Genomic DNA, 13395 nt, shown 5'->3' with positions numbered 1-13395 from the left:
GGGGGCTGGGACGCATTCACACTACAGCCTCACGTGTGCGCCACTCTCTGGGTGTGTTCGACTTGACGCGGACCGACTGTGCAGACCGATGGGTGTATTACAGTACCACGAGAGCTAAAGAGAGCAGACTGCTCCGTGTGCTTTCGAATCGCTCTCGCGGATGATCGATCTGCGCCGCACCTCTAGTCGAACACACCGGCTAGTGCTGCAGGCTTATTGGCTCACTGACACTGATGAGATTAACCCCTTAGGTATCGAAATTTGGTACCGAACGACGAGACGTTTTTCGATACTCGATGGTATCGAGGCAATTCGGTCGGTGCCTAAAAAGTATCGAACTCGATACCCAGCCCTAATAAAGACTCACCTGGATCTTTGCCATCTGAGATGCCATTTTCATGACAGGGCTCTCCATCTGAACTGGGTCGATCGCAGGACAGCTTCTGCAAAACAAGAGTAAGGTTACAGGTATGCTTGCAGTTACAGAGAAAACATGCATTTTAGCAGGAGAGTGAACACTGAACGGCACAAATAACAGTGGATTCATTGTTAAATTTAATGACAAATTGTTTATAGACAGACACATTATATACATACACAAAGAGTATGGAATACTAAAGCGCATACACATACACCTCTGCAGTCTACCCAAACAAAACTCGGAGCGCATCTGTTTTGCATTAAGTGTGAATAATTAGAATAGGCTGATGCATGCTGTGCCAGTTTAAGAGGTTTGACATTAAACCCCCTTTAGATCTGTCTTAAAAACAGAACACACACATAAACAAGTGCAACATGCGCACGCTGCAAAAATAATGTCACAGCATACTGCATATTAAAGAATGTGTTCTAAAAAATGATAAGATCACATTTCCTCCCACACCTATTTAACCTTGTCAGCAGAACATATCCATAGCAAGCTGTGCAGGAATACAGATAGGAGGTGCCTGTGCAGGGTACTGAGGTGTGGTGAAGCTGGCAAGCATGCAAACCGCCACACAGTCTCACAAACCTGCATGTAGGTAGACCAACATACTCTGCAGGCATAGTAAACCCACACCCACACATGCAAAGTATTATACATAAATAGAATTATGAATTCGCACCTTTTCCAGCTCTGCTTTGTGAACTGGGGAACCAGAACCAGCTCCGTCACAGTCCACCACTCCATTTCCATTAGAGCAGACTTCCTTCATCACCTTAAAGAGACCACAGAACAAAAAGTGCAAAATAACAGGCAGAAATTCTATATTTCTCAATATCCCATTTTTAAATGAATGGGAATGCTTGTTCTATTATAAATAAAGAAACACTGATCAATTTCTAAAAAAATGGTGGCATTAAAAAAAATGCTATTTTTATGATGTTTAACAGGGTTCCCACACTTTTTGAATGAATTCAATGAATTTCATGATTTTTCTGGAATTAAGATAAAAATATATTTTTTAAATTATTGCTTCCACGACATTCTAATTTATTGAGATGCACCTGTATATATTTTACATTAATAAATACAGGTAGAGAGCAATAGAAAACAAATGACATTAACTAGAGAAATTTTCTTAAACCTATTAAAAAAAAAAGAGCAATTTTTTTGGTCAATATATAGTTTTACAATCTGATTTGAAAATGTAAGACTTTTCCAAGACTTTATTATTTTATTAGATTGTTTTAATTTTCACGATTTTTCCGGGTTTAGAAATTGTATTATATTTTCCATGGGAACCCTTGAATAGTCCGAAACTTTCTTTGCTCCCAGTTAAACAGATGCCACAAACTCTCCACCACCTCCACGTTCTGCCATGCACATGCGCTCAAATGGATTCTGCACGTCACATGCAGTTGGAAGTGCAGCTGGAAGGCTGTTACGTGCGTCATTGCTCTCGTGGCTGTCTATGCGCTGTGCAGTGGCTCTGTGTGAATGAGATATCCAGAGATCTCCAGACTGCACAGACTCTTCGCCGCCACATATAAGTGTGACCTCACATTACCTGGGGGTAACATCCAAAAAAAAAACATAACCAGTGGTGTCGAGTGTACAAGATGGACACAGAGATCCATCACAAAGAGAGAAGCTCACCTTTACACACCCTACACAGCCCCTTCCCAAACTGCCCCCATGCCAAAGACCCATATATAACCAAATATCCTTTTCGTTGAGCTCCTCTGAGCGTCGTAACTTGACGCAGCACGTTGGGGTTTGGCAACCGGTTTACATAATTGGGCTCATGGGAAAATTGCAGGCTGTGGCCTCACTCTTTGGCTTTGACAGCAAAGTGGGTTTCTGGGATACGCTCAGTCAAAAAATCTTTTGTGCTGTGCTAATGTGCCCTCATTAGCAATTGATATTTTCAAATGAAGAGTTAATATGGAGAACTACTGCATGAAATCCAACAACCAAAGTCAAAGTTACAAGTCAAACAAATGTTTGTAGACATTCAAACTTTGAGTTGTAACGCAAAACTGTCACAATAGATAGTGAAGAGAAGCAAAGCCAATGACGAGCATTCAGCATGGGCAGTAATTAACAATTTCACACCAATCAGCACACAAACACAAACCTACACACTCAGTAGCTAATAAAATGCAACGCAACAGAAAGCAGGAAGTGACAAGAAGAATAAAACTTTCAACATTATACAGTGGTCACGTTCATTGATACAATAGACAAAGACTAACAGGAGAACAAATGCACTCCATATCTTACCATTCCCGCCAAGGGCAGAGGAGAGTCAAATGACAAAAAATAGAGAAGAAAGAAGAACGAAGGGAAGAAGAAAGACAGGAGGTGGAATTTCCCCAGGCCTGTCCAAAGGATCAGAACAGAGAAACTACATGGAGTGAACTAACCGAATAAAAACTGGAAGAGAGAGAGAACAAAGAGGAAAACAATGCAGTGGTGAGATACAACACTAAAGCTAATTAAAAATGAAAAACAACAAGCCAACATTTTCCATAAATAAATCATTAGCAAACCGGATAAAGCATTAATGGGCCACAGACACCTCTGGGCTTCTATAATGTTCCTCAATTTTGTTTGAAGACATGAAGTATTCCATTAAAGCTTAAAAAAGTTTCCTTGTCGCCTAATATTCCACTAATTTAATACTACTGTCTCCCATAAAAAATGTAGTTCCACTTTAAAAAAAAAAAAAAACTGATTTTAATTGAAGCAGAGCAAAACTGAACACAATTCTGAAAAAACCTCATCTTGTGAATATTTAAAAGAGAATCAGTGGATTATTTACTGTTATTAATGATCTAATGTCTAGTGACTAATGATTTAATGTCTAGAAAAAATGACATTAACAAGAACAATTTGGAAAAAACAAATTAAATCACTTAAAAATAGCAAATTTCTAATTGCAATAATTTATTTGATTTAGTTTTAATTGGAGCTTGAATAATATTTTTAAAATAAATAAACTGGACTAGAGAAATTTTTTCACTTTCCCAAGACTTTTAAGATTTTCATGATTTTTCCAGGCCTAGAAAATTATAATTATATGGGAGACATTAGATGCAGAATAAAAAAAGTGGAATATTCGAGTTTCTTTGGAATAAATAATTTACCAGGTTATTACTGAAGTTAGAGAGAACATGCTTCTTCATTTTGGGAATGAGTCCTTACGCACCATTGAGTTGTTGGGTGATAGGCAGTATAAGACTCTGTGTATAAGAATGAGTAAAGCTGTTTGTTGTTAGGATGACAAAAAATTTTAAAAGTAAAACGTTTAGGCTGGTCTGCTTCAGTGGACCAACAGCACTCGTCAATGTCAAAATGATCGAGATGGCCAATCAAATCAAAGAAGGCGGGTCTTACTGTCACTGTCACAACGCAATGAGAGTTTGTGGAAAGATGTAAGTAGTACTCTATTAGACAACTGTTTTACGATAGAAATGTTCAGCGATTGACAGTAATAGACTATCTAGTGATGCAAACTACTCAACTTTTTATGAAATTTTGCCGTTTTTAAATGAAAATATGCGATCATGATTCATGTAAATCATAAATGAACCTGACAAGAGACGTTTGCGTTTTCGACTATTAGACATACGAATAAGAGTGAATGTGCACATTTTAAAATAAAATATTATTTTCAAATAGTGTAAATTGATTACTACTTTATATGAAGAGTTCAGATGCAAAAGCCTGTTTTCAAAAAGTGTTTTCAAAAGTGCAGCTTGAAATTTTCTTCTAAAATGAGCTAAAATGAGGCTCCTATGTGTAGGTTCAGTAATTTCACTTTAATGGCAATGGATAGTTTATTTTCTTTCCCATTAAAGTAAAATAACTGAACATAAACATAGGAGCCTGAGAAAATAACCATTTTAGAAGAAAATTTTAGATGGCACTTAGAGGCTTTTGCATCTGAACTCTTCATATATAACTACAAACCTAGAACTTATTTTAGCATTCTTATTTACTTATTTAATTGCTTTATTATTATTATTATTATTATGCAGTAGATCTTATGAGCATGTGCGTGACCGTGATTCAAGCATGTCAGTGAGCACGGCATCACAATCGATCAGATGCGTGTTAAAGTTGCGTTCGTTAATATAGCAACCCCCTCCCACACACAAAATTGCTGAGGGCCTCGCACGTCAACTTTGCACAGGGCCTCGCACCCGCCTTGCGACGGCCCTGGTTGGGTGTACAGTGTGTGCATGATTGAAACACAATACAACAAATCCCTTCGAGGAAGGGTGGTTTCTGTTTATCCCAAGCAGAAATCAATTACTCCAGTATGTTTTTAGTACACGACACCTGACCAAACAGCACAGAGCTTTGCCCCCTTCCTAAACAGCAATTACAGCTGTTGTTGCTTTCCCGGGCTGTATATTTGCACAGTCTGATGTCCACACCCACTTGAAGGTGCTGTACAGCTAACTGCATGTGCCTTCCTATCAGCAAATCAATAAACAGAAGCTCGTTACCATATGGAAACATAGTAACAGAATAGGAAAATCGCTCTTTTTTTGTCTTTATAAATGAGACTGTTGCAATGAGTGATGTCTTTATAAACAGAGCCACCAGAGGAGTGATGGACAGTAATGAGGGAACTGCAATTTCCATCAATCGTCCATTGACTGCAGCTGGTTTTGATGATTTATCTGCAGTATAAGTTGCTTTCAGGTTATAAACTCAAAGATCCATCACACGAGAGCTCAGAGACTTTCACTGGCACTGTTCATAATGTTTGTGAAAACCAGATGTGGAGGAAAACAGCTTTAAATAGATGTAGAACAGACTATCAAAGTAACAAGTTATCAACAAACTCAATCTTCAGAGCCGTTAAGATTAAAATCCTTTGAACTTAAACCAAGAAACACTTGTTAAAGTTTAAGCTCACACAAGACTTGCGCATGGAGTTGAAATGAACTGCAGCCGGATATAATCTAAATATGTTGATGTGACACCCGAGAACAAAGATGTAATATATAGTTCTGTATTTAGTATGTACAGGGCAACCTGCTTTTAACCCAACACACCCAACTGAACACAAACACTGAACAGCTGGACCTGAGGACTGCTACTGCTGGTTTGTTTAACTTCTGTGCTGAAAAGACGAGCATATCCGTGTGGAACTTGCAGGTCGACAGCTGGTTTCTAATAAGCTACTCCAGATTTTCATCATTGAGCACAATCCTATGAATAGGAGCCTAGCACTTTTTGAGCTGTCTGGTTACCTTTAGCCACTCTTCGGCCTGTTCTTTGCTCTGTACGGCAAGCACCAGAGCATCAGCTCCCTGATGGACGATCTTCAGTTCATGCTTCTTTTTCTTGCCGTCTTTGGGAATGTGTGTGATGCTGCAGCCAGACAGGAGGAGCTCCATCTGTGGAGTCTGGTCTTTGGAAGACTTGTAGCACTGAGAGAAAGAGAGAGACACATTAGGGAAGCTGCTTAGCTTATAAATATTTTCCTCTGAAATCTTTTTGTTTACGCACTACAACATAAGCTGAGTCAAGTCAAGCAGAACTGCTTAGGAATAGAGGCAATGGGAGAGTGGGGTAAGATGTGTCAGTGGGTAAACTGTCTCGCGTCCATAATTATGTAAACTGTGCATCATTTTTATCAAGTGACCATACATTTAGGCACAACATATACAGCTTCCTGTGATTATGAGATGCACATGAAAAAAACAGATAAGCATATAAAAAGTTAGCATTTTTATGCTAAAAACTGATATTATGATTACTAATGTAGAAAAATTTAAATTGTTAGGCTAAACATTTACCATTAATTATTAAATGAAGCATTTTTCCTAAAATAGTTTGGTGGGGTAAAGTGTGCCAGATGCTGTACTATCATTGCAACTTAAAGTAAGCTTTGTCTCCACATACAGGAAATACTATTAACAATTGTTTCACTACATTAAAATATTCAGAATAATCAAATATTTCTTGATTTATGAAAATGTGAATTATGTCACACTATAAGACCTTAGAATGAGATTTATTTGACTAATTAACTGATTTGACTAATTAGTAAATTGAGCCATTGAATCACTTTTGATTAAAAAGTGATTATATTTCTATGGCCCTGATTTATGAATGATATCTTTTAATTTCAGCTGACAGGAGACATCCTGAAATATAATTAAGTGTCTTTATCTCATTTCTCCTGTCCATCTCTGTGAGTGTGTGTGTGCTCACCAACAGTTTGTTGTCCTTTATGACACAGAGCAATTTGGTCCATTGTCCAAAGCGTTTCTTTCGCAACAGGAATGCACAGATACGTGCGTCTTTAACCAGGTCCATGGAGGCCTCCTCAGATGGCCACTGGTGATGCATCTTCTGCCCCTTCCCATCCTCCTCTTCCTCATCGTATGACTCATATGAACTACTCATGGCATCCGAGTCATAATCTGAGAAAACAATTGGAACTCTGATTATTGAATTTTATTGAAATTAATGCAAAAATGTTCTGGTCATTCTTAGGTCACAGATGCAGCTACATTACTGTCATAGCTCTAAAATGTATAACATATTAATAGTGTGGTGTTAAAGACTGTCCTTACTAGAGGTGATGTACTCTGGTGCTTTCCCAGGGCCCAGCGGAACGGCTTCCTCATAATAACCTTCAGGAAGAGAGGAGCTCGGCAAGGGAGGAGGCCCGTTGTCTGGAGGCTTTGGGACGGAGGGAAAGAGAAAGAGAGAGAAAGTGGTCAGCTCAGTCATACAGCCTCCTGGATGAGAGTGTTCGTTCCTCCTTTTCCTAGAATTGTGAGGTCAAAAATATCAGCTTCACTGGCTCCAATGAATGTTAGCAGTTGTGAATCCTCAAAAACTAACAATATCAAAACAGCTGAGGCATCATCCATCTTATCTGAAGTCCATCTTAGAGGTCAACTGTTCATACTGAACTAAGATCTCTAACATCACAATGAGGCCAATATGAACCAACCAAGGGCGTACATATCAACAACTGTGGCAAGAGTCAAAAGGGAATATTAACAAACAAAACTGTAAAAAAAAACAGAGAATTTTATGGTAAAAGAGCAGCTGGTCATGATAAGTAGAAGAAAAAAAGAAAAGAAAGTGAAAGTACAACACAAACAAATCAAATATAGGAAACAAGAGCAGAGTGAGCTACAGAATAGAAAGACGAGAATCATAAGGCTGGCCAGCAAGTTCTGGAAAAAGAGTTCAGGGCTATTTGCTGTTCTTTATTCCCATCTGGAGGCACACCATTAGAAGTGTGGGCTTCTTACCTAACGCAAGTCATTTGTCCAGATTTCTCCATCTGTATTTAAACAAAAACAACTGTAGTAGTAAATAAAGGTAATACCTAACAGTCTATCATTCATTTAGTTTGCTGCAATAAAGATTCACTTCCAAAATCTAGTGTGCTGCCTCCACAGGCAGCGTTTTACATCACCATAGACACTCTCCTAATGCCAAGACTGTACCCAAAGGTAGGTGGCATAATTATACTGCCTTCCAAGACTTTCATTTGGCTCAATTGCTAGGGCAGGGAAGCATTGCATCTTTAGTGGAGAAGGCAATCCTAGAAAGCACTAGAATGAGGTCAGTGAAAGCAGGAAAAGTATTATAAATGTGTAATAATTATAATTAAATAACTAAATTAAATACAATAAAATATACATATATAATAATAATAATAATAATAATTAAATGATTATAAAATTCTGAGGAAAAAAATGAAAGATTAGAGAAAATCTAAATATCTGCATATGCATTTTCATTCTTATTAAAGTTACAACATGAATAAATTGTTTAAAAATCAGAAAACTTTTGTGCATACACATACTTTTAGGATAAAATCTGCACAAAGTTTTCTACACGAGGCCCCTGGTGTCTATAATCAATGTGCACACTATAGAACCTCATTAGTGTGCGAGTCAGATTGTTTGAAAGAGAGAAAAAGAGAAAGAGAGACTGTGTGTATATGAGCGCAAATGAGCATGCATGTGTGAGTTACAATGTGTTTAAGACCGTCTGATTTGGGCCTTGGTTGGTTGGGCCCCGCTGGCAGCACATGTGACAACCTGGTGTTGTCATGACAACACAGGCCCTCCAGAGTCTCCCTCATTTCCCAGGCTGCATGCAAACAATTATGGTTGATGACAAACTCATATAAACACTTTTCATTTTCCTTTTTTCCCCCCTCTAACCCATGGAAAGTCTGTCTTTATTTCTTTTTCTTTCATTTCAGCTCACAGAAAGCACTGTTATTTTCCAGTGCTTTTCAGGTGGGGGGAATTACAACACATTTCAAGAGACCAAAGGACCAGTGATCACAGTTGCCACCTGGCACACTTTATCACCATGGTAACCTCGATGTGGTACAATAGTACAAACCCGTAAGACCTTCGTTCATCTTCGGAACATAAATTAGGATATTTTTGATGGAATCTGAGAGCTCTCAGACCCTGCATAGACAGCAACGCAACTGAAATGTTCCCAGGTCCAGAAACGTAGTAAGGACATCGGTAAAACAGTCCATGTGACATCAGTGGCTCAACTTCAGTTTTGCGAAGATACGAGAATACTTTTTGAGCACAAAGAAAACAAAAATAACATAATTTATTTAACAATTCTTCTCCCCCGAGTTACGTCTTCCGCCATTTTAGAGAGTATCACAATGCATATGCACGCTTTCCCCTAAGCGTAAACAACGCTGATTACGCAGATTACGTTCTTGCGCGCGCTTTCTCCTCTGAATGTAAACAACGCTGATTACATCGATTACGCTCTTGGGTACTCTTCAAAATGGCGGAAGACGTAACTCGGGGGAGAAGAATTGTTAAATAAATTATGTTATTTTTGTTTTCTTTGCGCTCAAAAAGTATTCTCTTATATTCGCAAAACTGAAGTTGAACCACTGATGTCACATGGACTGTTTTACCGATGTCCTTACTACGTTTCTGGACCTGGGAACATTACAGTTGCGTTGCTGTCTATGCAGGGTCTGAGAGCTCTCAGATTCCATCAAAAATATCTTAATTTATGTTCCGAAGATGAACGAAGGTCTTACGGGTTTGTAACAACACGAGGGTGAGTAATTAATGACAGAATTTTCATTTTGGGGTGAACTAACCCTTTAAGTAACACAACTTTTTTTCAACACTGATAAAAATAAGAAATGTTTCCTGAGCACCAAATCAGCATATAATGATTTCTGAAAGATCATGTGATGTAATGAAGACTGGAGTAATGGCTGCTGAAAATTCAGCTTTGCCATAACTTAAATAAATTACATTTTAAAATATATTAAAATAGAAATTAGTTCATTTAGATCGTAATAATATTTAATTCATAAATATTTTTTGCCTTGGTGAGCATAAGAGAATTATTTTTAAAAAAAGTAAAAATCATACAGACCCCCCAACTTTTGAACAGTAGTGTACATTGTTGAAATAAAGTGGGGGGAAAAAACAATGAAATATGGAAAACCAAAAGGGCAAAGAACTGTTTTTCTTTTATGGTTGTCATTTCCAGTCAAAAAGTTCACTGAATACAGAAGCACTATTTATCAGTTCCTTCCGTCCCATCAAGCCATAAACTGCTCAGCTAAACACAAAAGACGGCTGTGTTACTGCCTGTTACGGTTTCGGTTCATCAGGGCATCTAAGCCCGGAGGGAGGACAGAATTCCAGGCAAAAACTGCTGTGTAAAGAGTCTTGCTGAAGCAGCGTTCCGTACCAGAGCCGCTCAAGTATTTTTAGGCATAGTTCCACCGCTGGTCTGAGCTGGAAATCTGTATGAAGCATATCTGCACCTACAGAAAAAAAGTACACTTCCACCTATTGATGCAAAATCTAGTCCATCAATATGTCTGTGCTTATGTATAAAGGTAAATACTTGATCTAGATTTCAAAAATGAGCTTCAAACTTCATTTCACACTTCCTTTCCAGACCATTTCACTTCATAACATAGTGTATAGTGTTATAATGCGGTCCGTGATAAGTGTGAGTGTTAACAGACGTCTGGGCCAGTCTGGGTCTATTGTATTGGGACTGCAGCACAGGGCAGCCAGGAAAATGCACTCAAGTCCGACAATAATTAAATCGTTTAATCATCACATTTCCTTGTTTGGCTGCCTTGATATATTCATGCATACACTTAAACATTATTTATACACAAAGACTCAACTAAATCTTACTTTCACACACATTCATGCAGTGGAGTTAGTTTTGTGAGGTTTGTGTCTCTACAAATGGTTTTCCATGTGTTTTGGAGAATCTTTTCAGTCTCGACTGGTTCTTCGCAGAAACTTTCCAGCAGTCCCACATAAAAAAACAGTCGAAAAACTGAAAGCTCATTTTCCCGAATGAAGTGGCTATATAAAATGTCACTTGCTATAACCTCTAAAAGATGTTCAGAGGGGTAGAAATCACCATCTGTATTGGTATTTCCATGGCAATGAACAAAATGCATTGTTGTGCATGAATCATAATTCATTTTCCTCCTTTTGTCCATGACACAATGAAGGATTAGGTCATTGCATTCCAGACTGCGATTAACCTTCCTTAAAAGGGAGCTGGGGGGGGGGGACCCATAGACCCAAAACCTGACTCTCCTGCTATGACTTTTGTCATCAATAGTCAGTGATACATCATTTTGGGCAAAGAACCTTCATTTAACTTTGGGACATTCAGTGAAAACGGGGGAAACATGAAGAAAGGAGGAGCTAAAAATGTCCTAAAAAGAGGGGAGGTTTTTCAAAAACAGACTCCCTTTTGGGTTACAAAGAGCAGACAGATAATGAGGTTGTCTGCGTCTGTATTCATTAATGTGACATTGTGTGTTGAGGTGCAGTTGGGGTATGCTGGTGGGGAGGAGCAGAAGCCAACATCAACACAGATGGAAGTCATCATTGTCACAGCGAAGTCTGCTATGGCTTCCCCATATTCTCTTACACGCACTCTCTCTCTGCTCAGTTACGAATGGCAGGATGCAATTCGGTGACTGCAGAAAGTGTACCAGGGTTTTACCCCCTCCACGACAGAATCCACAAATGTTTATTTGATATGTGGCAGTGTTGTCTTTGAACTCACTGTGCATGATGGGATGGGAGGTCGCATCATGTTTCTTTGTATTTTCAGCTTCTCAGCATCAGGTTAAGATGGCGTGTCAAAAAACACACCTCAAGACGGGGGTCCTGTTCCATTCAGTTGCATTCCGTCTAGCTCATTTTGAAGAACAAGCCCTGTAACAGCACTCATACTAGGGGAAGTCTTGAGATGTGTTTTTTGACATGCCAGCTTAAGAAGCAGCTAAAAATATTGAATTGATTAGACCACCAAAAAGAGTGCTTTAGGTTATAGTGTTCTTTTTCTAACTTTCAAGACCAACAAAGTACTAACTGGGCAAAATTAATTTAAAACAGATTAGAAATTGCTGGAAAAATAAATCAAAGACAAATTAATTTTAAAATAAAAAATTTAATTAAATAAAAGTGTTGTACCACCTGAAGGAACTCTATGTATAACTGATGTAGACCACAGTATTGATAATTACTGCTAAATCGAGTCAAAAAATTAAAATCAAATTACATTGGAACTACACCATCTGCAACTGTGCACATAAAAAGAGAAACTGTCAGTTCAAAAGTACCTGATTCTCCTGCTATGTTGGGCTCTTGTCACTGGTACAGCATTATGGGAAATGCGTTCCTGTGGCTCAGTGGTAGAGCATTGTGTTAGCAGCGCAAAAGGTCGTGGGTTTAATTCCCAGGGAACACACATACTGATAAAAAATGTATAGCATGCATAACTTTGGATAAAAGCGTCAGCTAAATGCATACATTTAATTTTAATTTAATTTAATTTAGAATATTTACATAATTATAATTATTCCATCTATATAATTAATAACAAAGACTGGCAAGTGTTAAGTAGTCAGAAGACTTACTGTAAAATCTATTGTAAAATGATCACGCCTAACTACAATGTTATCAGAATGACTTGAACCTTTTACACTGACTGTTACTTGGCTACTGGCGGAAAACTATACCATGACTTTCAAAAAATATTGACGTTGACCTCCACTTATATGCAACTTAATATTATATTTCAAGTAAAATATATAATAGACATATAATAATGTATAAAATATATACCGTATTGTCCCGAATATAAGACGATATTTTTTTCTTGGAAATACATCTGAAAAAACTCGGTCGTCTTATATTCAGGGTCTAGACTTTGACATGTCAATAATACACCCACAACACTAGGTGGCGCCAAATACGCATTAAACGAGTGTGCCATGAAATACGTAATGTAATGCGTGTTGTAAAGATCGCGAGTAAAAACAAAAGAAAAAGAAAACCTTACAGCTGCATGAGTCGTGACTGTCACGTTAGCCTGATGGGACCAAACTCCCTTTGTGATTTTAAAACGTAAGACAGTACCCAGATTTGAAGACTACAGTAAGATTTAACTTCTACTGTTAATAAGATTTTGGTAGGCTACTATTAGATGGATAGCCTAAATGTCCTAATTCAGATGGACTACCGTTTTTTTTTTTTTTTAATGGTATATCAAAAAGTGTATATTTTTTAAATGTGATTGTTGGTACATTTGACCAGTTTTTACCATACCTTCAAAACAAAAATTAAAATAGGAAAAAAATGCACTGTGAAAATAATTGAAGACAAAATGTGTTTTACTGAGAAAAAACAAGATTTGGTTTTTAAAAAGCCTTTTTCCAAAAGGTACATCTGGAAAAAGGGGGGTCGTCTTATAATCAGAGTCGTCTTATATTCGGGCCAATACGGTAATAATAATAATTACCTGAAAATAAATCTATCACAGTTTCCATTATTAAGCAGAACAACTTATCAACATTGATCATCATCATCAGAAATATTTCTTGCAGCAAATCAGCATATTAGAATGATTTCTGAAGGATCTTGTGA

General features: G+C 37.8%; 1 protein-coding gene across 2 annotated transcripts in view; it reads right to left on the bottom strand.

The window, feature by feature from the left end:
- LOC107738968 (actin filament-associated protein 1-like) overlaps positions 1 to 13395 on the bottom strand; it is a 66916-nt gene that overhangs the window by 12033 nt on the left and 41488 nt on the right. For both annotated transcript variants that reach the window (XM_016550905.1, XM_016550903.1), the window contains exons 4-8: positions 7027 to 7135; positions 6662 to 6873; positions 5695 to 5874; positions 1107 to 1199; positions 368 to 443 (exon numbers count right to left, since the gene is read on the bottom strand). In XM_016550905.1, coding sequence (XP_016406391.1) covers positions 368 to 443; positions 1107 to 1199; positions 5695 to 5874; positions 6662 to 6873; positions 7027 to 7135 — 670 coding nt within the window. The remainder of the gene's footprint in view (positions 1 to 367; positions 444 to 1106; positions 1200 to 5694; positions 5875 to 6661; positions 6874 to 7026; positions 7136 to 13395) is intronic.

Source organism: Sinocyclocheilus rhinocerous, unplaced genomic scaffold, assembly GCF_001515625.1.
Source record: "Sinocyclocheilus rhinocerous isolate Xijiao unplaced genomic scaffold, SAMN03320098_v1.1 scaffold735, whole genome shotgun sequence".
Taxonomy (NCBI): Eukaryota; Metazoa; Chordata; class Actinopteri; order Cypriniformes; family Cyprinidae; genus Sinocyclocheilus; species Sinocyclocheilus rhinocerous.
The sequence above is the reverse complement of the archived record's forward strand: the minus strand, read 5'-3'. Positions and strand labels throughout refer to the sequence as shown.